This window comes from Bactrocera oleae, chromosome 2 (assembly GCF_042242935.1).
Source record: "Bactrocera oleae isolate idBacOlea1 chromosome 2, idBacOlea1, whole genome shotgun sequence".
NCBI classification, from domain to species: Eukaryota; Metazoa; Arthropoda; class Insecta; order Diptera; family Tephritidae; genus Bactrocera; species Bactrocera oleae.
In genome coordinates this window covers 59,295,639-59,322,801 of record NC_091536.1, presented here as the reverse complement: position 1 = coordinate 59,322,801, position 27,163 = coordinate 59,295,639, and the positions used below count along the sequence as shown (strand labels likewise).

Here is a 27,163-nt window from a genome sequence, read left to right as displayed (position 1 = left end):
ACACTTCTCTGCTCATGTATTCAGTATGTTTCGCAATAATCCAAACTGCTTTCAACAAGATTCTTCCCCGGCTCATAAATCAAGAACGGTTCAGCTGTGGTGCAAAGCAATGAATGTTACATTTCAGCGGATGAATGACCCTCTTCTTCTCCGGATTTGAATACTTTGGGTTTTTGTATATGGGGATACATGTATGGTGTGGAAATTAACAAATGTAAAAAACTTAAAGCTGGAGCAGTTTAAACGCCGTTTGCACTAAATTTGGGACAAAATTCGAAGAAGTTTTGGGTGCCGTCTGTACTAGTTAACCGTGTGAAGCTTTTAAAAGCAATGGAAGGGAAACGATTTGAATTAAAACAGACATAATGCAAGTCTATAGTTTAACTAATAAATAAAACAAGATTTCATCCTGACTTTAATATACATTTATTATGTTTTGCGGAAAACTAGGTGCGACAGCTTTTACGGCCCACGCTGTAAATTGTCTAGGATATTAATTTATCGAAAAAAACTTTCGGTAAAAACGAAGTTATAAAATAAAAAAAGAAGTTAAATTTTCTTTGGGTTCAAATCCCAGTTTCAGGAACAACAAACCAATAGGTGCTAGATGTTAGCTATAAATATCTTGTAACTCATAACAAAAAAAAAACTATAAAATCAGTAGGCTTCATGAGATCAAATAATTAAAATATCCATCATCTTATGTCTAGTTTTCTTCAAAACCGGTGTCTTCGCAAAACATAATATACATTGCAAATGAAGGTAGTGTGGCTTCTACAAATATTTCTGTGACATGATGTGCACTCTGAATCTGTGACTGTCTCCTCTTTCTCTCAAAAGTTCTCTCAATTCACGTAAATATTGTATTTTGCCTTTTCTGTATCACAACTTTATTTGCCCTAAATATTACGATTGCATTTATTCCAGCAGTATCTAAAAGACGAAAGAATAGTGTCAACTTTTTAACCTTTTTCTTGATTTCATCAACAGCGTCTTTAGTTTTATTGTAAAAAGTTACTATGCTTGGCTTACGTTTTTCATTTGTGCTTTTATCAATTTCAGCAGCACAATGAAGTGATGATATTAGCACCACAGATTTTTTTTTTGGGGCACATACGACATCAAAGTAGTCGTGACGGAAAATACAAATTAACCTGAATATTCATTGAGGTTTTCATCTGTAAATTTTAATAAATATTTCCTTTTTGTTTTTACGCATGGACTTAATGTACTGCCTAAAGGGACATTTCCCTCTAAAACCTGTCATCATCTCACCAATAACAACATCTGGTTCCACAGAATAAGGTAAAAGGCAGATTTGTGTAAACATTTCTAAAATATCTCTTATAAGTGCAACTATATCCAAATTACGATAAGATGCTCGTGTGGTTGCATTAACAAATCGCAATGATTTCAAAATACATTTTACTCTCTTCTGCGACATGGTAGTAAGAAAAATACTGTTCCATAAGTACCATATAAATCCGCCATATATGCGTAAGACATCCGCAATCTTCCTGCAATATATGGTACATACAATAACCTAAATAGCATCAGTCGGTTTGCAGTCACGGCTTCTGTCATATGATGGTGTCTTCTTTTGTATAAATTCGTTGGTGTGTATAACAATTTTATCATTAATATGGTCAGAAATAAACAAATTCCAGGCTTCAACAAACGTTGTCACACGTTATTTTTACGAGTAAAAGGATCTTCCGTGAGAATATTTTGAACTTGGCGTCTCACTATTGTTGTTTGACTTTTTTCCATTTTGTTACCTTATTGCGTGGTGCCGTAAAACACGATGTAATTTCTGAAAGAGGCAAATCCTCTTCTTCTAAATCCGAGCTGCCTGAGTCTACAGAAGCTTGAGGTTCCTCTGGAACTATGTGGTCGGATTTTTCTGACCCTTGGTCACTGAGGTCTGATACACTCTCTTCATATTCTCGTAGTATTTCCTCGATTATGGCACTCGGTGTTACCGGCCTCAACTGCCGACAACTCATTTTGTAAATAAATCACTTAATTTGAATATAATTTAAGATATTTCAAGAAATAATATATCGCTTTGAGTGTCGCGCGTAAACTTTTCTACAACAAAAGCAAAAACAGTGTCGTTTTGGACGCTTGCGTCGTGAATAAAACAATTATGCTCAGTGAAACCAAGACAAGCTACTTAGGACATGATATGTATGCGATAAGAATTATTATTATCAGCGAAAATGAATTGAATGCGATCGAATCGACGTCGCGCGACCGCTTTTAGCTGACGTGAAGTGAAATATAGAAATAAAACTAAATGAGTCTAGGAGCTACACTAGGTAAAAAAAGTCTCCGCTCACTGGGTACAAAATCTTTTGAACTAAAATAAAAGTTTGACCAATTGACCAATTAAGAAATTTTTTTTTGTGTTATATAATCAAATTATTCAATAATCAAAAGCCACAGAGTTCATTTTCATTTTAAAAACAATTAACTTGAACAGAAAAAGTCTCCGCTCATCAACCAGAATACAATAATATCAAGTAATATAAAAAGTTTAAAAGCTGGTGGGGTAGCCTCGAAATTTTAAAGCTTCTGCTAGACGTTTAGGCATGGAATGTACTAATTTTCTCGTATCTTGGGCTGACATTTTACATTATTCGTCCAATATAACGATCTTGAGCATTTCTTTGCTGGTAATCGTATGTGTGCGAATTCTTCGCTCTAATAGAGCCCATAAATGCTCAATTGGCTTGAGGTCAGGTGATTGTGGAGGTGAATGTAGCTGTTTTGTAGCATTGTAAAGAAGCCAAAGGCGAACAAGTTCCGCTGTATGCTTAGGGTCATTGTCCTGTTGGAAACAAAACACGTTTGGCAATCCTAATTTGTCAGCACTTTGCTTCATTTGTCGTTTTGAAATATTTAGATAAACAATTTTATTCACTATATTTTCGATAAACTCAATGCCACCAACCCCACTTGCTGCCATACACCCCCTCAATTGAACTCCACCCCCACCATGCTTTACGGTTGAAGTAAGATTTCGCGTTTCAAAGGCCGTACCAGTTTTTCGCCACCCCATCTGTCTTCCTTTTTTTCCAAATATACTATATTTGGTCTTATCCGACCATAAAACTGATTCCCAGAAAGATATAGGCTTGATTATATGTTCGTTCGCGAATGCAATGCGCTTCATACGGTTTTTCAAGGAAATGAATGGCTTTTGGCGTGCAAGTCGCCCATGATAACCAGCCCTTTTTAATATTTTTCTTGCTGTGTCGCTGCATATTGTTTTTTTAAATTGTAGTTTTACATCTTCTGCTATTTGGGAAGCGGTTAAACGCGGATTAACCTTTACAAGAGATACAACTTTGCGTGTTTCCCGATCAGGCAATATTCTCGGACGTCCAGATCGAGGCTTTAAAGTAATAATTCCCGTTTTTTTGAAAGTCTGGATGACGTATCGCACTGATGACTCCGTTCTGTTGACAACTCGTCCAATTTCACGAAAGCTTTTACTGTCCTCCCTTAATTTTGTTAATTTAGTTGATATTATGGATGGGCGTAATTGAACAACTGCCACGCTCATAAAACGCCATTAATCAAAAACCAATAAATTGCCATAACTAAGCTCCACAATAACCTACAAGTGTTTGGTGCAACGAATCGTATTTGTAAGAAGCATTTGCAAGTTAAAATTTTTTAAGTGGGCGTGTCCCCGCCCGCTAATAGACTTAATGTACATATCTCCTAAACTACTAAAGCTATAATAACGAAATTCTCGCAGGGCAAATCTTTTTAGCATCCTTACCAACAGTGTGAAAATGGGGGAAATCGCCTTCTTCCCATATAACACAAATTTAAGTTCAATCTGATTTTTTTGACTTTCCAGTATAAAACCAAGCGCTAATGAATATATTGAAATAAAACTTTGCAAAAAGACTGCCTTCAAGATATGCCATCTCAAGTCTAAAATTGTCCAAATCGGACCATAACTGTTCAAGCCCCCATATACCGAAAATGTGGACCCAAGTGTCCATGGTCGACTTTTTACCGAAATTATCGTTCAATGTGTTAGATATATAATTGAAATTCAGAGAGAATTCTTTCCGGATAATTATATGTCTGTACGTCTAAAAATTTATTGAATCGGGCCAATATTTCCCTTAGCTTCCATATACCTAATAGAAAGAGTCTTGAGCTTCCGGCTGACTTTATACTGCATATATTGGCCAATATGTGAGTTATCTTAATAAAATTAATATGTAGTATGTAGTCAATAGCAGAGAACATATATCATAGAGAAGGTTCAATTGTGGACCAGCGTGTGAATTGTCAAAACCTAACAAGATTTTATTAGTGAATTTCACCAAATCTGGCTCGGAAGGAGAAATTTTAACAGTGGAGAGTGAACAGAGCTGAGAATTCAATGAAAATTATGCTCAGAGACTTGCTTTGATATTACAGCTGCATGTTAGCCTTTTGGCTTATATTTTTATACGTTTATATGGAATCATATTTATTGATATGAATATCATTTTGCGAATTTTTATGAATGCATGCAAAACTGATAAGATCTATAAATTATGGAATTTCGAAATAATATTTATAGTCAATTTGGGCATTTAATAATATTATATAGTTTTTACATAATATGCTTTCTTATATAATTTCATATCTTTTATCATATTAATCTTATATAGTCATATGTACATTTATCTGAACATGCGCATTTGAATGTACGCATTCAGAAATTCAAATCATAATTTATCACTTATCAATACACTATATGCAGAGAATGTTAATAAATATATAAATATTCATATATTAACATTCTCTGCTATATGTGCGCACATTGATTTATATGTCAACATATATATGTATGTATGTATATATAACATTGCCAACAAATAATGCATACACAAACCAACCTACATACATATGAATATCCGTACACATGTATATATGTCACCTGCAAAAACTACAAACATTGTTCTACAAAAACAACAATCGTCACAAGTCAATATGTCAGCCAAATAGGCGAAGCCCAAATTTATAGTAAATTGCACAACAACAACATTTTCATTCATGAACGCAGGCGTACTTTTAACAAGCAACCTCGCTTCATTCATAAAAATAGATACCCTCACATCCCCCCGAGCATGCTTTTGCCTACAAGCGTCTTTTCACGACGATGGCAAAAGCTAAAAATCATAAATTGAACAAATGTCTGATATTCCCTCTAGAAGGGAAAAGTGACAACCCCTCAAATATGAGTATTAAAATATTTTAGAATAAAAGTGACAACATAGTATATTTGTCGGTTTACAATGCAAGAAACTTTTTAAAGAAAATATTCAATATTCCTCTGATTTATGTATACAGTAAGCCCCGGTTAAGTATCACTCCTCCAATCCCTGTTATCTGCCTGTGTCTTGCTGCATCTCACGTTTGTTTTTTTCTTAATTTTTTAAGGAAAACGGTAATTTTTTTTTAAATACATAGAAATTATTTCTTTGGTACCAGTCGCTTAAGTACCACAATCGCTTATGTACTACAAAGCACAAAAAATCTGCAACTTTGGTTTTGGCACTTAACCGGGTTTGACTGTATTTGTCAAAGAATGTGCGTATGTAAATATGTGAATTTTTTGTACACACATCTGCCCGTATATATGCACATGACTTGTTGACTTTGTTTCCATTTACGCATGCCACGTTGTATATGAAAAAGGGTTGATTTTGCAATTGCCATATGCGATGTATGTTTGTAAGAGTGTGTATGGTTCTGATATCCCATGAAACAATGAGTGTATATATATTTACATACATACGTTGTATATAGACAAATTAACAATTATAATGGGTACTTTCATATTTGTTTACATGCATACATAATTATACATATACTTACATATATATGTATAAGAATATTTGCGACCGCTTGGTCTTTTCTTATGGGGTTATGTCAAGCTGACTGTATGACTGAACTGAACTGAAGCAGTCCATTAAATAGATATTTGAGGCAATCCCGACGAACCCTCCAGCCCGCATTAATTTTCTAATTAGGTGTCGCATATGCGTGGCTGAGCATGGAGGAATAATTAATTGTATAAAATAAAATAAGATTTTCTATACAATACAAAAAAAATTAATGTAATGCATTGATTAAAAAGAAACTTATTACGGTTTATTTTTGTAGCACGATTCGTGAGCCGCCCTGTATATGCAGAATATCTTAAAATTATATGTAAATTCGTTTGCGCATTGTAAATATACGAATCTGTAAGCGTACATTTCTTAACATTGAATTTAGCATTATTTTTCTCTTTTAACATTCAAAATGCTCAATTCTGCTATTTTGCGCTCCGCAGGGGTAAAATTCTGGTGAAATCAGCTTATAATTTGTTTGTGGTGAAATCCACTAATGTTGGCGACTAACCCTCCGTCAAGAGGAACATTTTGACAATCGGCACACCATGAACCTTCTCTATGATATACGTTCTCTGTCAATAGTACCCCTACCTCCCATGGCGTTATACCGTAAATATTAATACAAGGTGTGTTCCAAAGTAAACAGGATTTTGAAAAAAAAAAAACAGAACAAATGGTTTTATCGGCAAAATCAATTTATTTTATTCAAAATAGTGTCCTGCTTTAATACAGCTTTTTGCACGGTCCAAAAGCATGTCGAACGAGTGTTTTATCAGGTGAAGTGTTTTATCATGGGAGTGATTGATTGTTAAAATGTGATTTTTGGTAAAATACCGTCGAATACGGCGCACCAAACGCTTCAAAACAGAGAACGTATATCATAGAGAAGGTTCAATTGCGGACCAGAGAAATTCTTATACATATATATGTAAGTATATGTATAATTATGTGTGCATGTAAACAAATATGAAAGTACCCATTATAATTGTTAATTTGTCTATATACAACGTATGTATGTAAATATATATACACTCATTGTTTCATGGGATATCAGAACCATACACACTCTTACAAACATACATCGCATATGGCAATTGCAAAATCAACCCTTTTTCATATATAACGTGGCATGCGTAAATGGAAACAAAGTCAACAAGTTATGTGCATATATACGGGCAGATGTGTGTACAAAAAATTTACATATTTACATACGCACATTCTTTGACAAATACAGTCAAACCCGGTTAAGTGCCAAAACCAAAGTTGCAGATTTTTTGTGCTTTATAGTACATAAGCGATTGTGGTACTTAAGCGACTGGTACCAAAAAAATAATTTCTATGTATTTAAAAAAAAATTACCGTTTTCCTTAAAAAATTAAGAAAAAAACAAACGTGAGATGCAGCAAGACACAGGCAGATAACAGGGATTGGAGGAGTGATACTTAACCGGGGCTTACTGTATACATAAATCAGAGGAATATTGAATATTTTCTTTAAAAAGTTTCTTGCATTGTAAACCGACAAATATACTATGTTGTCACTTTTATTCTAAAATATTTTAATACTCATATTTGAGGGGTTGTCACTTTTCCCTTCTAGAGGGAATATCAGACATTTGTTCAATTTATGATTTTTAGCTTTTGCCATCGTCGTGAAAAGACGCTTGTAGGCAAAAGCATGCTCGGGGGGATGTGAGGGTATCTATTTTTATGAATGAAGCGAGGTTGCTTGTTAAAAGTACGCCTGCGTTCATGAATGAAAATGTTGTTGTTGTGCAATTTACTATAAATTTGGGCTTCGCCTATTTGGCTGACATATTGACTTGTGACGATTGTTGTTTTTGTAGAACAATGTTTGTAGTTTTTGCAGGTGACATATATACATGTGTACGGATATTCATATGTATGTAGGTTGGTTTGTGTATGCATTATTTGTTGGCAATGTTATATATACATACATACATATATATGTTGACATATAAATCAATGTGCGCACATATAGCAGAGAATGTTAATATATGAATATTTATATATTTATTAACATTCTCTGCATATAGTGTATTGATAAGTGATAAATTATGATTTGAATTTCTGAATGCGTACATTCAAATGTGCATGTTCAGATAAATGTACATATGACTATATAAGATTAATATGATAAAAGATTTGAAATTATATAAGAAAGCATATTATGTAAAAACTATATAAAATTATTAAATGCCCAAATTGACTATAAATATTATTTCGAAATTCCATAATTTATAGATCTTATCAGTTTTGCATGCATTCATAAAAATTCGCAAAATGATATTCATATCAATAAATATGATTCCATATAAACGTATAAAAATATAAGCCAAATTAAGATTATTAAGATAATTAAGATACTCAAAAATATTCAATTTATATTTTTATAACATATAGCGGTATTAAATGTAATAATGTACCAGTATACATAAAAGATTTCTAATAAAAATCGTAACTTTACTTTTTTATATTAACATAAAATATTAAGATGCTTTCATATATATTTCTTTTAACCGCAAAGGAGTTAGTTCGAATATTATTTTATGTCGCGAGTATGATAATTACAGCCCTTTACGACCAGTGCGAACTTTAGTGCGTAGAGGTTCTTCAAGTGCGTTTCACTTACGAGAAAGACTTGCTACCTATTTTCTTAATGAAAAATCTCTAGCAACCAGAACAACATAGACGTTACCATAGATGGGCCATATCTTAAACCTAATTACAAAATAACTACTAATTTTCATTACTTCATAAACTCATTACTTTAATTTTTTCGCTAATATTCTTTTATAATAATAAGCATTTATTATTTATACTTTACAAAACCAAAGAAAGCACTCGTCGATTTCTTCTCACAACATATTGCCAATATCTAATCTTGGCTGGAATTTGTAGTAAGTGGTACTTTTATTATAAAACTCCATTCTAGCTTAAACCAAGCTTTTCATTGTCCATATTTTATACCTCTTGTTTCAATAAATTTGTATTCCCCTTTGAACTTTGTATGACATTTATTTTCATTTGTGCAATGTTGCCGTTGAATAATCGACTTCTTGTGTTGAAATAGGTATTTGCTGAATGTTTGATGGATTGTGGTCGGATTGATTTGGAATTGTATTAAATTTCGAACTCCATAACGGTTGGGCTTTTGAACTTTCCATTTAGTACTCTTTCATGAATCACATTGAGTTTGGGGAACACAATTCTGTTACATAATTTGCGAAGAATGATAACTGAACCTCAATTGTGAATTGTGCAGTGGCAAGGCAGGCACATCCACTGAACTCAAAAACTCAGTAGGAGAATCGATTGCTTCCTTTTTGTTTTTTACACAGTCGGTAGATTGGAAAGAATGCAATTTGAATTTGAATTGTATATTTGGTTTAAGTTATCCATATCCTTGTTATTTACCACTAAATTTGTTCTTTCACACAAACACTACCATTACCGATAGTAAGCAGTTGACGAGAGAACACTTTAGTAAATGGATCACTTAGCAATGCAACTCTTAATGTTCTTCGTCAGCTACAGTTTCTCCATATATCGCCACAATGTTGATTATACGACACGGTGCATTCGTTTCAAATAGTGATTTTGCTTGCCAGCAAAATTTTGGCCATTCCTGAATGGAAAAACATGTGAAGATTTCTAATATCAACTGCCTTCATCACTGTATAGTACACTTTTTGTTGGACATATTCTACGTGTTGTTCCGGGCAATGCTTGATCGTTTGGGAAGTGCAGTTTTTAACGTCTTACGTTGTGGCCTAGTCTTCATACTGCACAACAATGTGCAAGATCATTTTTTATCTATTCGCCTAATCCTAAAATAGGTACTTTACTTCCTGGTGAAAACCGTTGGTACTAGGCTAATTTAACGTACACCACGGTCTTTGGTATTCTAGTCTATCAAATGATCGTATGTGGACGGAGCCCCCACCAGTATTATAGGCACTTGATATTGCCATCGCTAGAACTAGATACTTGTAAAAGCTAGTAAATAGTATAACCTGGCGACATATGCCAACTCTCGCATCAGACCTTCTGCCTGTAATTATCTCAAGCGAGACTTGATATCCTCGAATTTATTTCTGTGGATAACCGTACCTTCGTTTATTTTAATAAAGCTAACTTGATCTGCTTTACAGAATTCAGAGAACACCTTCGCCGCACTACAATCCATGATCGCAGCTACTACTGTTCGTTTTATTCCAGCTAGAAGAGTTCCTGAAATCAGACCTAATTTCCCAGCCGAGGCAGATGTTTTAGCAAATGAGCGGGACACCTTCCGATGTTAAATCTAAAGGTCGACGGGAGAAAAATACCACACCAAAGTTCTAAACTTGTCATTGATCACTCCTCGTATATCCGATATGTGGAAACGCAAGAGTGGTCTCACTACTGAAACTCGGAAACCAGCCACCCTAAGGAAATCTTATCACTCGTTTAGTCAACAGTAGTGAAGACACTTTCGGCCTGGTTACTCCCGATCTTCACACACCATCTGAGCCTAGCTAATCACTAAGATGAAATATTGAACAATTTACGTTTATTCCAGGGATGAGAGATGGACCATGAGTTATCTGAGCGGTTGTCACTGTGTGTGTTTAAAAGTGAATGCCTAACTCCACGACCTTTTGCGCTTCTTCATTGCAAGGTGCCTAAAGCTCTCCCCTATTTAAAAACAACCATATTTAGAAACTGGACGAAGGAATACGGAGTAGACATCAACATTTTTGTCGATCGCTGCTGCCAGTTCGTTTGAAGAACTGATATTGTTTGTTCTATTCGCTACTCTCCATTGCTTGGCGAACCGGTGATAGCTATTATATGTTAACATTAATTTGCATTATTCAGTTAAAATTTTAAATATCATTATTATACATATTATCCTTATAGTGTTTAGAAATAAAAATACTTTTTGACTATTTTTGTATTTTTAACGTATTTATTTTGTGTTTTTGATTCAAAACTAATAAATTGCACCAAATTAATACCTTATTTGCTAGGCAGTTTCTGTATTCCCTTTGTCATTCAAAATTTTCCGATTTCTGCCAAACTCTTTTGAGATTTATGGTTTGTGTTATGTAAAATGCTGATGTTTCTGTTTCGGGAATGATTGGTGTAATTTTTTTAATAGGTCTGAATTTAAACTTTTTTAATTTTGGTTCGTTATTTAAAAATTTACGGTTATACAGTTTTGCACTCAATAATGAGTATCGTGTGTTTTACGATCACGATCACGATAATGTTTATGTTTATAATATGCCGATTTACGATTTAAAAACACTTATTAAGAACTACATATGTACGCATGTAGTAGCAACCCTTTGCATTAAACCAGTTTATAAATCTATGCCTACGATGTTCAACATGATGGCATCACTTTAAGGCGTTCAAAGGCGGATTTTTCGAGTTTCTCACGATGATCCGGATGACTGATTTGAATGAGTTCATAGGCACGTTGGCGCATATTTTTGCCAAAGAGCGAAGCGATACCATACTCAGTGACAACATAGTGAACATGAGCACGAGAAGTAACCACACCAGCTCCTGCAATAAAAAAATCAGTAACCATAACTAATAAAACTTCTTAATGTTGTTACCTGGCTGCAATATGGGCACAATTTTGCTCTGGCCTTTGTTGGTAATAGATGGCAATGCAATGATGGGTACACCTTTGCCATCAAAACCTTCCGCAGCACCACGAATGAAATCTACCTGTCCACCGAATCCAGAAAAGAAGCGGGTTCCGATCGAATCGGCGCACACTTGTCCAGTAAGATCTACTTCAATGGCTGAATTGATTGCAGTCATACTAGGTTGCTGTTTAATAATACTGGTATTATTTACATAGTCGATACCATACATTTCTAAGGTGGAGAATTTTAGTTAATATATTGAAGCCTTTAATATTCTATAAGTTCCTCACCAATGAAGGGATTGTCATTGACAAAGTCGTATAAAGCTTGATTACCAATCAAAAATGAACCGACAATACGTCCTTGATGCATCTTTTTTTTGCTATTGTTTACGCAACCCTTTTGCACCAACTCCACAACACCGTTTGCAAACATTTCCGAATGAATGCCGAGATCCTTGTGGTTATGGCAAGCATTTAATACAGCATCCGGGATATTACCGATTCCCATCTGCAGGGTGGCACCATTGCATATTAAATTATCAGCAATCAGTTTGCCTATTTTGTTTTCAACTTCGCTGGGTGGTTTACCGCCGTGTTGAGGTAATGGCGAGTCAACTTCAACGGCGAAATCAAATTGGGATGAGTGAATACAGGCGTCACCGAAAGTGCGTGGCATTTGCTTGTTTACTTGAGCTGTGTGTTTGAGGCGAAACAATAAGAAATTATGAAATAAATTCAACATGGAAAATCAAATTTGTAATTATGAATACTTACCTATAATCATTTTCGAGTGATTGGAAGCGGCACGAACGCAATCAACACTGGTTCCTAGTGAGCAGAAGCCGTGACAATCTGGTGGTGAAACGTGCACAATTGCTACATCGGGCTTGACAATGCCCTTATAGAAGAGTTGTGGAATTTCGTGCAAGAAAATCGACATATTATCCCCACGACCTTCAGCTACAGCCTTACGGACATTGGCCCCCATGAAGAAAGAGTTGGAGCGAAAGATGTCCTTATTTTCTGGCGCACAGTAATCAGCTGGGCCCTCCGTGTGCATGTGACACACAGTAACATTTTTTAGTTTGTTTGTCTGTCCATGCTTTGTCAAAGCCTTGAGCATATCTATTGGGGTGGCTGCGGCTCCGGATGCGAACACAGTGTCACCTAAAATACATATAAAAATATTTTATTAAATACTTTTCTCTATATATATTCATATGCCGGCGAATTAGTATACGAGACCGTCAAAATTATTTTCACTTAACAGATACTGGAATATAAAGAGAAATGCCAATAAGCTTAGAGAATATGGAGGAAAGACAATAGCCGTCCACCCACTGGACAATGTTGTTAACAGCATTACTATCGTGTTTTATTATTTTAGTACTTGGAATTGTAAAAAATAATTATGAGTTTAGATTGTGATATTAGAAACGTAATAAGATTGAGATTATTCCAACAAAAGTAGACATTTAACAAAAATATTTAATTACTGCATGTTCTATAACAGATATTTTATATTTATTTAAGCACTTTTCACATACTCTTTTTTCATATACTCATAAACAAATGTAATACTTGTAGATTTGTAAAATATCATGGAAATAAACCATATATGTTAGTAACTTTAGTTAAGACTGTTGCAGCTTTTCATATGCATCGTGATTGTGTCGTAAATACGTACATTCTCATATATTTCTAGAAGCATTCATCGATACGGACTTTTGATAATTTATAATAATTGGGACAATTCCTAAACGCAATAAACATAACAAAATGAATAAACAAGTAAGGAAGGTCTAAGTTCGGTGTAACCGTACTCTATATATTATACTCTCGCAATTTGCAAAGATTGATGCGGAAAATACATTCAGGTATTGCAAAACATTATATAAAACAAATAATGCTGTCATCACAAAAATATTTTCCCAGAATTTCAATACTAGGTTTCACAGATTGACCGATTTGTTCGGCAAAAAATCAGCAATATGCACTGGGGTGCACATTTGATGTCTGGGTTCTTGAAAAGTTATAGTCCGATTCCGACAATTTCTGGGCGTTAGTGGAGTACCTTGATTGATGTTTAATTTGTATACTGTAAAGTAAAATAATCAGATGGAATTCAAAAGTTTGCTTGGGAAGCAGGCGTTGTTGTCATCTGACTTCGCCAATTGTCGCAGTGTATGATAGGTAACCTCACACCAAATTTGGTTGAAATTTGTTTTAGTACTCCCCGAGATATAGGACTTCATTTAAAAGTTGAAGGTGCCACACCCCTTGTTCGAATTTTTAAACTCTCTCCTAAAAACACTTCCTTACCATCTCGGTTGTAAAATAATATGTTACGAGACTATAAAAATGTTGTGCGAGAATTCAACATTCATTAAAATGAGTCTAAATTTAATATATTGAGCAACGGAATTCATTATAATAGGGAGACGAGATTTAGACTAGGATCTAGATCACTTTCATTCATATTCAGCGTTTAACCGAGTTATGTTTAGATATACATGCTTACTTTCATTAAAATATCACTTATTTATGCACATATATTCGGTATATGGGGGACTTGGTCTGAGTTTGACATTTTGTAGACGTTTGGTGTCTATTTGTGCAAGGTTTTACGCCGATAACTTGGATAAAGGATCATATAGCATTTAAAATTGTTATACATGGGCTGTAGGTGTGATTCTTGTCCGATTTCGCGCATTTTCAAAACGTAACCTAAGTATGTTATGGGATAATGTTATTCCCCCATACAGTCGGAATTCAACTCATCTAGTCACCCTCATCATTCATATAAATCTACATAATTCTATATCTTTCTCGATTAGTTTTGGGTGTTATAAACTATCATTCGGTGAACAAGACTATTCTACTCGGTTGCGACATGTTGCGAGAGTATTAAAAGGCAGAAAATAGGCACGTCACGAAAGTATAAATAAACGATAAACCTTCACTTGTTTAATTTCCGCTATAGCGTTTGTATCGGCATAATTTAAATTATACTTTGGACCACTACCACAATTGTTAGTGTAAAAAAGAACATATATATACATGTGTATTTTCGCATATACTATATACATTATGATATGTTAATAAAGCTAATAATAGGTTAATTTGAATTTTTTCGCACCAATAATATTCATGTGGATCTTAAATCAGTAAATACAAACCATTGTACATATACTTATAATGGAAGAGTTGTTTCCCCGCAGTAAATGCTAGAAATTCCTTTCCGAAATCTAACTAGACTGAGACCATTGAACTATTGCTCTTAGTCAATTTATATATCTGCCCAAGAGTTTTGCCCCATAATCGAACTATAGATTGTTTTACCTATTTTTTTTTTTGACCAAAAGTCGACCATTTTCACAACGTAGAACATTACCATGCAAAATATACCGTATTATGGAAAGAAGACTATAAACCGACTGGATGGATTTGCGGTTCAAGTAGTGTAATGAAAAAGCTGTTATTTGCAAACAAAGGTGTTTTTAAAATTGTGAACAATACAGATGCATACAGACGAACATGTGCAAATTTCATTAATATTTGCAAGCTTTTTTGTATTTAGCCAATTTTTCCAAAGCGAACATTGCACAAATAAATTACGTTACCGACTTTATTGCCGTCAATGAAAATCGCCTTATTCAACTTTGTCTCAGTGTATGGAATGTTTTAATAAACAAAACAAGTAATAGCTCTTCCTTACTTGTTAACTTCGGTTGCACCGACCCTACACAGGTGTATTTTTATAGCATAAAAGGGTATAAAAAGATCTGTATCGATCAGTTTAATTGACGGCTATATGCTATAGTGGTCCGATATGAGCAATACGTATAGAGATTGTAGCGATGCCTTGCATAATAGTCTGTGTCAAATTTCGTGAAGATACCTTGCCAAATAAAAAAGTTTTTAATACATGGATTTGAGTTTGATCGATTAGTTTGTAAGGCAGCTATATGCTATAGTCATCCGATATCAGCGGTTCCGACAAATGAGCAGCTTCTTGGAAAGAAAAGAAAAGGTGCAAATTTCAGATCAATATCTCAAAAATTGAGGGACTGTTCGCATTTATACAGAAAGGCGGGCAGACGGACATGGCTAAATGAACTCAGCTCGTCACACTGATCATTTATATATGTATATATACACTTTAGAGGATCCTTACATCAAGGTTTAAAAAATTGTATATATAATATTTAAAATACAATATAATAATATTCATAGTTTGGTTCAACTAATTTCAAATAACAGATTTAGTTTTACTCAATTTATTTGAAATATATTATATTTTGCATTCAATGATGTTTAATAAAATTTCCATACTAATGCTTCAAACAGTCACCGACATTCCGCCCTTCCGTACTTACCGCCCGTATTACAAAAACATTTGTCAAAAGTTATGCCCGTATTCTCTTTTGTTTCCATTTCACCAATGTTGCCATTGCTGAATTTGTATACATGATTTTGCACACATTTAGTTTTTTAGTTATAATTTTTCATAATGTAAAAGCTCAAAACTAAAACCCAACTATTAACAAGTAAGGAAGAGCTAAGTTCGGGTTTAACCGAACATTTTATACTCTCGCAAAGTCAAATGGTAGACTCGTTTAAAATTTCTTTGTGGATTGACTGATATTTTCGGTAGAAGGTCAACTATAGGCACTGGGGTCCACATATTTAGTACTTAGGGGCTTGAACAGTTTTGGTTCGATTTAGACAATTTTTGGTCACAAGGTGGCATACTTTAAACGTATTATTCACGCAAAGTTTTACCCCGATATAATCATTGTTGCTTGATATGCAGAGTGTAGAGAAATATAGAGTATAAGACAGAAATATGAAATATAACATAGAAATATGAAAATCTCAAGATCACAAGATATGGGTTTTCACCTAAAAGTGGGCTGTGCCACGCCCACTGTCTAATTTTGAATGCGCTTCCTATAAAGTCAACTCATACCATCCCAGAGATAAAATTTATTGTCTCTGGCGTGTTTAGTGCTTGATTTATCGCGCTTTTAGTAGTTTTTAACAGTACCGTTATATGGGGAGTGGGCGGAGTTGCCACCCGATTTCAACTATTTTCACACCGTCAATAGAAGTGCTAAAAACATTTGCTTCCAGTGAATTTTGTTATTATAGCATTAGCGGCTTAGGAGATATGCACATTAATCCTATTAGAGGCGGGACCACGCCCACTTAAAAAAAAAAATTTAACTGCAGATGCCCCTCCCTAATGTGATCGTGTGTACCAAATAACAGTCTTATATCTTTTTGCGGAGCTTAGTTATGGTAATTTATTTGTTTTTGATTAATGGCGTTTTGTGGGCGTGGCAGTGGTCCGATTACGCCCATCTGCAATACCAACCGTCTCACGGCTCAATTCTTACTCAAGTTACAGCTTGCACGGACGGACGGACGGACAGACAGTCACCCGGATTTCAACTCGTCTCTTCATCCTGATCATTTATATATACATAACCCTATATCTAACTCGATTAGTTTTAGGTGATACAAACAACCGTTAGGTGAACAAAACTATTATACTCTGTAGCAACAGGTTGCGAGAGTATAAAAATAGTCTACCTATTTATAAATAAATGTATGTCAAGTTTATTTTTTAATTACTACAAAATATCGAAACTGGCAGCAATCAGCTCACTCGTTTCTACGGGTAAAATCCAATTTTCGCTGATAGGTCTGTAGAGCGGTGGTGAGTGTTCATTTATATTGCGCTCTCATAAGATAGGTCGTATAAGCTGATTTCGGTGTCTGTCTGAAGCATAAATCATCTGAGATCATAGATTAAATATATTTATTTTTCCCCAATATTATTTATATACACATATGTATGTAAATGTAAATATGGTAAATAATGTATATATGTTAATAAGTATTTACTATGAGATGTTTACAGACAACGTTATAACTTCGTAGCTGTCAAATTTGCTATGACGCACTATAGCAACGATGCGAGCGCACCAAACACATTCATTATATTATATATTCCATTTATAAATATGTGAATAAATGACGAGTGTACTTGTGTTAATTATATTTATAATAAATGCAATTTTATTGCGGTTGCGGCGTGTGTTTAGTTTCAACTTCTTATCAATAAAAACTTAAAAAACCTAATGGGTAGGCAACAAAAAATCCAAATGTGTTTTTGAGTGAAAAAATAATAATTTCAATCCGGCATTACGGCATTCCGGCGAGTTCCGGCGTTATCTTCACACAATTGATAACTAACGAGGAAGCTATAAAGAGTATATTGATGTAGCTTCTTTTATATTCAAATACACATGGGAATATGAATGATATGCCCGCTTGCATACTCTTTTGGTATAATAGTTAACATAATTGTGGCGCTACAACGTCATTTCTTATACATGTGTATATGTATATATATCCCTACATATGTGCGAAAATACTCTGAACGCCCAATACTCATAAAAATATAAATGACAACGACAAAATATGAGAGCGCAAATTTGCATACAGCCATGGATAAAGAAGTGGAAACTTTTAATGAATGATAGAGTTTTTTTTATAGATTGTTTAGGAAGGAAACAAATTTATTTCAAAATCCTGTATATTTTAATATATTCAGTATAATACTTATACAATTACATTTAATTTGAAACTTGATATATACTTTGGCATTTCCTTAAATAATTTACTTCTTCCCTTCCAAACTTTTATGAAGTTTTGAAATCTTTTTTGCCTACTTCAACTTGACAAAGTTTCATAATATCGTCCCCTTTTTGCAAAATTATCGTATAAGCCATTTTTTACAAAACTGAGTTTTTGATGCAAGGTTGTTCTAAAGTACCCACTTATCATCTGGTAGATGAAGTTATAAATGTTGTTCGTTAAAAATATTACTCTTTTTACTCTTGGAAATATGCGTACTATAATTTTAGCGTATGTGAAACTGTGTTTCTAATTAGCCAGCAAACGAGGATGCAATGAAGTATCTTCGGTTCTATAAGTATCTTAAGATTGTGGTTAGTAGAGCATCAGTTGACGAAATAAACCTATATTGCGACAGTTGCGCTGATCAAAATCACAACAAAGCTGTTCTAGCAATGATAGAATATTTTTAAAAATTTTAAAATTTTATAAAAAAAATTCTTATTTTACTTCTTTTATACGCAATGCCCGTACCATTACCTCCGAATACTGCTGTGTGGAAATGAATCACAAACATTTTCAAAATTGGATAATATTTGCAGAGTTGTTAATTCCAGAAAAAAAAATTAAATTCAAATTACAACATTTGAAAAAACAACTTTATTAATTTTTCTAAAATATGGATATTTTGATAATTACAATATCCAAACCATAAAAGAGTTTAACTTTAATTTGTTGTCTTGAAATATTATATACCTTTTACGCATTTTAGACCTAAACAAAACTTGGCATCAAAAAAAGTATCCCAAATAAGTATTATGTGGAGTATAAAGTATCTTTTAAATGAATTCAATGAAGAATAGTTTTTAAATTAAACATTACCACTACTAATTCATGCTATATATGTATATATAGAACCAAAATCATATAAATATCTTTATTTTATAAAATAAAATCAACATTTTATTGGAATTTAACATTTTCAAAATTTTATCTGTTATCGTAAATGCGGAAGTTAATCACCACATGCTCAAAACTTTGCGAACGAATTTATCGTATTTGCCATTAAATGGCAATACTCACAAAAATAGGCAGAACTCGTAATAAAATTTTGGTTGGTACATTCCGTTGGTTGACTATTGTTGTACATATGAAATTTAGAAGTAATGCTCCCCGCCAAACTGAAAAAAAACCCTCTCCTGTAAAATTTGATTTTTGTATCGTATGTTACTTCCCAAACTGGGGACGATATTATAATAGGTTAGGTTAGGAGGTCGATCCTAAGAAGGATCACACTTGGACAGCTTAAACGCCGGGCCGTTGTGGTACCTGAAAACTCCTATAAGCTGGATCAAAAGACCCTTACATATCGACAAAGCGCTTTGTGCCTATAAAAAACTTATTGAGACGGCCAATAACCGTTTCGACTATGTATTCAGATCCGCCGAAAATGCGATTGCCGAGATGTTTCAGTCCCAGCCTAGCAAAAGCCGGAGTGGAGGAGAATGTGTCGGGATATTTCCCCCTCATCCTCCTCCTTTGACAACTAACATCGGATATTATTCTAAGCCGTACCGCATGAGTGCCCATTGGACAGTGTCCAGTGAGAACTCCTACTATAGCGGAGAGATGCACTTTGGTCAAGGGGAGAAGTTCCCCGACCTCCTGCGATCCACTCTCGGCCAGAAGGATCTCGCGGTCGCACAGGGGTTGGTCGTCGACCAGCGTCTGCTGAGTGCACGCGAGATCCATTTATCCAGAGCTAGAACGCAAGACGTTTATGGAGATCCCATTCCGATGTTAGAGGGGAAAGGATGCCCCCCCCCCCCTGGCTAGCTCATTGGCTCTGCAGTTGCCAGCGATTCCGCTGTGTGTGTGTTGAAGCAGCACCTTGATAGTCGCCACTTCCGCCTGAAAAACACTACAGTGGTCCGGTAGCCTGAAGCTAAGATTGACGGAGAGCACCTTATAGAAAACACTCCCTCCAACCTTCCCTCCGATCTTCGAACCATTCGCGAAAAAGCTTACCGCGCCTTTTCTTCAGTGGCTTCTTCCCATCCACATCTCCCTCGTCGGAATATGAGCAGAGAAAAAGCCGCATCGAGTTGCCTCTGTGATGCAGTGATCCAAATTTTCAGGAATGCAGCTGAAGGAGGAAAGAATTTTGGTGTGTCCTTGTTCGGACTTCTTCATAAGCCCCGCTTCGCTGAGCCTTAAAGTACACTTCGCAGCAATGTGTCTACCGGCAATGTCCACAGCTGATATGTTTAAAATAGCATTAAGAGCTACCGTTGGTGTGGTCCGCAGTGCACCAGAGACTTCGATGAGCGCCGCTCTTTGGACCCACTCAAGCTTTTTAGCCAGTGTAGCCCTTTCGAGCGCCTTCCACCAGACGAACACATCATAGTACATTATTGACTTGACTACTATCTCGTAGAGCCAGAATACCACCAAGGCGACCGAAGTCTTCTTAACTCTTTCCTCAATGTTTGGTCTTCAGGAAAGCTTTCTATCAAAGATAAGCCATAGGAATTTCATTTTATGAACAGATTGAAGTCGTGAACCCCAAATAAGGGGGAAGCACGTTTGGGATCTTATACATCCTAGTAAATAAAACCACTTCAGTTTTACTTGTGTTGACGTCTAGGCCGCTTCTAATCGCCCAGTTGGATACCACGTTTAGGTACCCTTCGGTAAGCTTGTAGACGGTATTTAGGAAATTTCCCTTAACCATAAGAGCAACATGATCACATGGGCTATCGCCCGACAGCTTCATTACTCGAGTTCTATCAGAAGGTCGTATACCAACAAGATCCGGAGCAGTGGGGAGAGTACCCCTCCCAGCGGGGTTTCCCTATAAACCTTTCTGATTGATTTGGCACTACCCCACTCCGCTTGAGGTTCGATTCCACCTCAAGCTTTTCGAGGGCTTTAACCACTGCCTCTGGCCGCACGTTATTGAAGGCCCCTTGATGTCGAGAAAGGTGCCCACAGCGAATTCCTTGTGCATAAGAGCTATCTCCAGCCATGACACTACATCATGCAAAGCAGTGTTGACCGACCTGATATAGGCTTGATGCCCGTAACAGTTTACCCCTCGGTATTCTGCTCTTAATGTACAGAACCAACCATCTGAAATCTTTTGCACCGACGTGAGAGCTTTTACCGGTCTTCGGAATAAGCGCAACCTTAACCTATCTCCAGGTCTTCGGGACATGGCCCAACACAGTTCGCGTAGATGGGGACCAGCCAGCGGCATGACACCTTAACCGTACGTTGTAGTTGCGCCGGCATAATGTCATTAGGCCCCGGGGACTTGAAGGGTTTGCATGATTTCAACGCCCAGGTGACGTTCGTCTAGAAGGTCCAAGAAGGCTGTACAGCCCTTCCGATTCAGCGGAAAATGAGAAACTGGTCCGATTTTGTTCAAATTTGCACGAAATTCAAGTGCAATGAAACCATTTGGAATGCCGTTTAGTTTATTAAAATCGGTTGAGCCGGTTAAAAGTTAAAAGAGGTTTACATACATCCACACACACACACACACCCCATATACACACCAATACGGACATCATCGTAGAAATGTTCGGGGAAGCTTCCTCGACCCTCAGAACGTCGAGATATGTTGAGAACTCGATTTTTGCAAAATGGGGTGAAACCAATAACTTCCCGATTTTTCGAAAATTTTCAATTTTCTTAGCGGGAAGTTAAAAAAAGTATCGAAAGAGTTTTATATTAATTTTTCTTCAAAATTATGAATGGATCATAATCGCAATCATAATCACAAAGTAGCCGTGGTTGTAGCCCGGTTCGTTTAAACCTCTCCATAAAAATATCAGGGTAGTTTTCAACATATACATCATATGGGGATTGGTCGTTTTAACTTTAGTTGTATGCGAGATATGTGTATACATGCTTTAAACCTATTAGGGAACGGGGCCATACCCATTTGTTAAAAACTTTTTAACCACAGATGTCCCTCCATAATTTGCTACCTTGTAAAAATTACAGTTTTGTATCTTAATTGGTGGTTGAGTTATAGAACTTTATAGATTTTGGCTTAAGGGAATTTAGTGTGCGTGACAATGGTCTGGTTCCGCTCATTTGCAATACCAACCTCCCTTGACAATCATCGCAGTTCAACTCGTCTCGTCATCCTGATCTTTTACACATACATAACTCTAAATCTATCTCGAGTGGTTTTAGATGTTACAAACAACAATTTATATATGGTATGTATGTATGTACATATGTATGTCATTTATAAATTTGTTGAATGAATTTTTATTTTTGGAATGTGTAAAGTAAATTAAATATTTTGTACAGCAATATAAAAAGAACATTTCTAAGCGAAAAAGTAAGTACTAAATGTTATGTGGATTTGAAAATAGAGTATTTAGCAAAATATGCAAATAATATAATGATAGGACCTAAATAATTCTAATCAGCAGTATAAAATTCACTATATTTAGTATTTTTATGGATTGCGTGAGACTGAAAAATTATCAGCATGATATAGGTACAAACATATACAATATATGTACATATAAATATAAAAATAGACATATTTCTTATTTTAATGCCAAAGTTCACTCACACTTAAAGGGAAAAAAAATTTATATATTTATTGAAATTAATATATTTCTGGGATGACACAGCTGTTGTTATTAACTGAAATATATTCACTGTGTTCATAAAAACTTATTCTCTTTGAACAAACAATACATATGGTAGGAGTATATTATAGATATGTTATCTTAGTCGACACACCTATTTTGCTAACGATTATTAAATACTGGCTGTATTTGTCATAAGGAATCCATGAGAGATGCGAGGAATTTGTAGTTAACTAAATAAAATACTACTCGTTTCAACAAATTTTGAAAGATTCCCTCTCATATCATATTCTCAAATTCTTGTACGCATCATTGACGCGAAAAATGTTTCTTTTTTTAATATTTGTATCCTTATTATTCATATTCTATAATATGTGTAGCAGCGAACTGTTACGAACAAGAATACAAAGCGTGTTGTCCGAGCAGGAGCAACTCGGTTCCTTCATTTTTTCTCGTCGCCCTCTCGCCCACAAACCACTAGTTTGAGCAATAAAAGCCTTCGTGTGTGAACCCGCACTTTGAGAGTGAAGAATCCTTAATCGTTGACATTGAAGAGCATTTGTTTGGCATCCGAATCGCTAGCCATCACACACACATACAATCCCTCCTGGCCAAACACAGACTTTTTTATTCACAAACACAAAAGAAAAACAAGCTAATAATACTGACAAAAATTAAATAAAACACTAACAATATAAATATAATTTGTCTATGGTGTGTTTAAATTTTTTTTTTTCGATTTTAGGACGCGGCTTGTCTTTAACAATTTTATGCTCTTGCAACATGTTACAGATTATAATAGTTTTATAGGATCACATTTTCACTTTTAATCGGATCACTGCCACGCCCACTAAAAGAACTGTAGTTTGACACAGGTAATCGCAGGAAATCACCTATGAGATAAAATATTTGAAAAAATGGTCGTGGCTCCGCCCTCTAATAGGTTTAATGTACATTTATCCCAAACCATTCAAGCTAAAATAACTAAATTCGTTCAGGACAAATCCCTTATGCACCCCAACTGACACCATAAAAATAGAAATCTGATGATAGCCCTGCCCTCTTCCCATTAACTGTCTGTTAAAAACTAATTAAAGCGTGATAAATCAATGACTAAATACGCCAGAAACATCAAATTTTATCCCCGAGATCGTATGAGCGTACATTATAGGGACCGCGGTCAAAATTGAACGATGGGCGTAGCACAGCATACTTTTAGGTGAAATCACATATATCGGGCCCTGCTTGACCGATTTCAACCAAATTTGGTATATAACATTCGTTTGATATTTCTATGTCACAGTATCAAAATGGGGGAAATCGAATTATAACCACGCCTAATTCAAATAGAATTCAATTTTAAAATGAATAAGGCCTTTAAAGTATGCAACCTTATGACAAGTTTTATGCCGTAAATGTTGATCAGTGAGTATAAATCATACATAAAATTCCTTCAAAATATGTTCTCGAGTATATCTTGGCATTGTCAAAATTTATTCAAGCCCGTCCCTCTTTTTATCCCTAATATACCCCATAATTTGATTTTCGTTTTTCTATCTATATTTAAACCTTTCAGGTTGGTCAAAATGTGTGATATTTGAATGAAATTATGTGGACAAGTTTTCTTAAAATTTTGTGGTTTAGCGCTGAATAAAAATGGAATTGGCCTATGCCTAGATCTAAACCCCATCTCCTTAATATAATGAATTCCGAACCTCCGGTTGACGTTTTTCACATCAACTCAAAATATTAAATTTAGCCTTTTCTTACTTGTTAACATTTAATTTTAATTTTTTTACTTTAATTATACCATTAATTACCATTAAAATAATACCTATTTATGTATGTACATATGTACTTGAGTCTGTTAACTTTAATATCATCAGCTTTTGAAACTACGTAGTCATTTAAAATATAAATTAAAATACATATGTCTTAATGTTACTGGATTAAATATGTATAAATACTACATAAATATATGCATATGTGTGTTTTTGATCACACATTGCTCTTTAACAATTTCAATGCATTTTATAATACCGAATGCCAGACTACACACAAAATGATAGGCCTGCACACGAATGATTATGTATATGCAGTTTAAATCGTCATTGTGGATATATATATGTACATGTTATGTATGTATATATGTACATACAAACGTGTGCTTGTTTGAATTTGAAAGGTTGAATTTAATAGATGGACTGGTAAAATGAGAAAGTAAGCAATAATTTTTACTCTTATCGCAAATTCTAATAAACCGCATAGCTACAGTAAATATATGGAAAATACTAATTATATCTAAGCAATACGTTAATGTATATAATATACATATGTATTTATACATATAAATATATATACTTAAGTATATACATAAATATAAGTAATATCATGAGTATTCGATGCAGCAATTTTATGCGATAATCGAGTTTTAGGCATCTCATTTTGCTGATAGCCATTATGCAAGTAGGAACGTGTAAATTGTTATAATACACAAATGTACTTTAGAGTGCTGAAAGCAGAATTAAATAGTATAATAAACACTGTATAATCTTCGTTAACAGAAGCTATCCCAGTTACACCTTTGAAATAACAACAAAATTATCAAAGAATGAAGCAAAATCAAATGTCAAATTGACAAAAAGAAAAAGAAAATATGTTTATGGCTGTGCACACATGTAACCAAGATAACAAATAAATAATTGTGATATAGTCGATGGAGATAGCACGCAGTTAGGGCGAGGATCAAAAGCCGCTAAGGTTTATAAGGAAATAAAATGGTCATTCCTATTACATAGTAATAGGACAAAATATTTCTATATACTTTTACCTTTCAGCTATAACGCTATATCAATTCAACTAAGAAATAAAATAAAAAAGTGGGCTACGTACGCAAATATTTATAACCATATATATAAGTACGCCTCTTTTCGTTTGCTTCCGCCGAATTTTTCAATTGGGGTACTACACCATTTGCATAATTTAAATATATTAACTCGATAAGGCTTTTATTTAACACTAGCCCTCTTTAAATAAATTAAATAAAATTTAATATACGACCGTTTTCAATGTTAATGTGATGTATGTAGTAGGTGCTAAAGTTCTACTATATTATTTGTTGGGTTACATAATCTTAATTCAGCAATTATAATTCCGGTTGCTCCAGTTATCAGCCGAACATAAAAACTACCAACAACAGCTTTAATATATCCTGTATTCGATTGAATTATTTCATGGTTTGATTGACATGCAGGACATACCTGATTTTATGCAGGCCACTGCCTCCTCCGGACGAACAATTTTTGGTTTTCTTTGCAATGGATGAGTGATTTCTCTGATGGGACCGGTAGAAAAATGATTAACCATTACTGGAGCAATTTTGCATGGTCCAGAGAGACGGTTAAATTGCTTTCCAAGCATCATTGCCATAATTGTTATATTAATTTAAATCCCGACAATATTGTAGCTTTTCTAATGATTCAAATTTAAAACGACACCTTTAATTTTATACTTATATATTTTTGTTTTCTTTCTTGATAATAACAAAACAGAAATGATTAATTTTACTCAATAGCTAAATTTATTGTCAAAGCAATCACAACTCACCAAACTAGAAGTACCCCTTCCCAATTTTTCACAAACTGATTCTGACAGGCAAATGAAACAACAAAGCACTGTCAAAAAGTGGAGACTTATTTTTATTGTAAATAGCTCACAAGTCAGGGATGCCAATATTACAAAAATCAACTTTGCGAAAAGTGGTTTAATGCTTGCAAATGGCATTTGTTAAGTTTTTTGGAACAAACAAAACCTATTGAAACCGAAATAAAATAAAAATTGTCTTATAATGTTGCTTAATGTTAAAGAACGTTTAATGCAAATACTTAATTTTCGGAACTAATCAGCAACGAAAAGTTTGGCTAGCTTCTGTTTACGAAAATTGGTCGTCCGACCAAAATTTAACATATAAAATTTCCTTAAGAAATTAGATAATAAAGAGTTTAATTTTTACGTTTTAAATCACAGCTTTCGGTGAATATACCTCCACTAACGCTGACACCACTAAAGTTCTTCATATATCAGTTATATTTTTCTATTTGGAATATATTGAAAAATTGTCCCACTGAGTTACGAAAAATATGTTCCAACTTTTTCTGGAAAATACAACCATTTAATTAGGTACATTTCAGAAAACATTTTTTATGTCTGATTTATTTGGCGGATAATTATCTTTCAACGGGTTTTTTACTCTATTAAAACGTACAATGAGAGAGACAGAGTGATATACATACATATATTTAAACATAACCTGAA

At 34.6% G+C, this 27,163-nt stretch overlaps 1 protein-coding gene across 1 annotated transcript; it reads right to left on the bottom strand.

Annotated features, from left to right (window-relative positions):
• Nucleotides 1-10,867: 10,867 nt before the first annotated feature.
• Nucleotides 10,868-26,558, bottom strand: LOC106618988 (4-hydroxybutyrate coenzyme A transferase). The gene is made up of 6 exons (XM_014236949.3): nt 26,456-26,558; nt 26,110-26,320; nt 12,360-12,752; nt 11,874-12,278; nt 11,548-11,814; nt 10,868-11,494 (listed from the first exon to the last, which is right to left on the bottom strand). Exons 2-6 carry the CDS (start codon nt 26,276-26,278, stop codon nt 11,310-11,312), a joined length of 1,419 nt encoding a protein of 472 aa, XP_014092424.2. The 5' UTR covers nt 26,279-26,320; nt 26,456-26,558; the 3' UTR covers nt 10,868-11,309.
• Between the last annotated feature and the right edge of the window lie 605 nt (nt 26,559-27,163).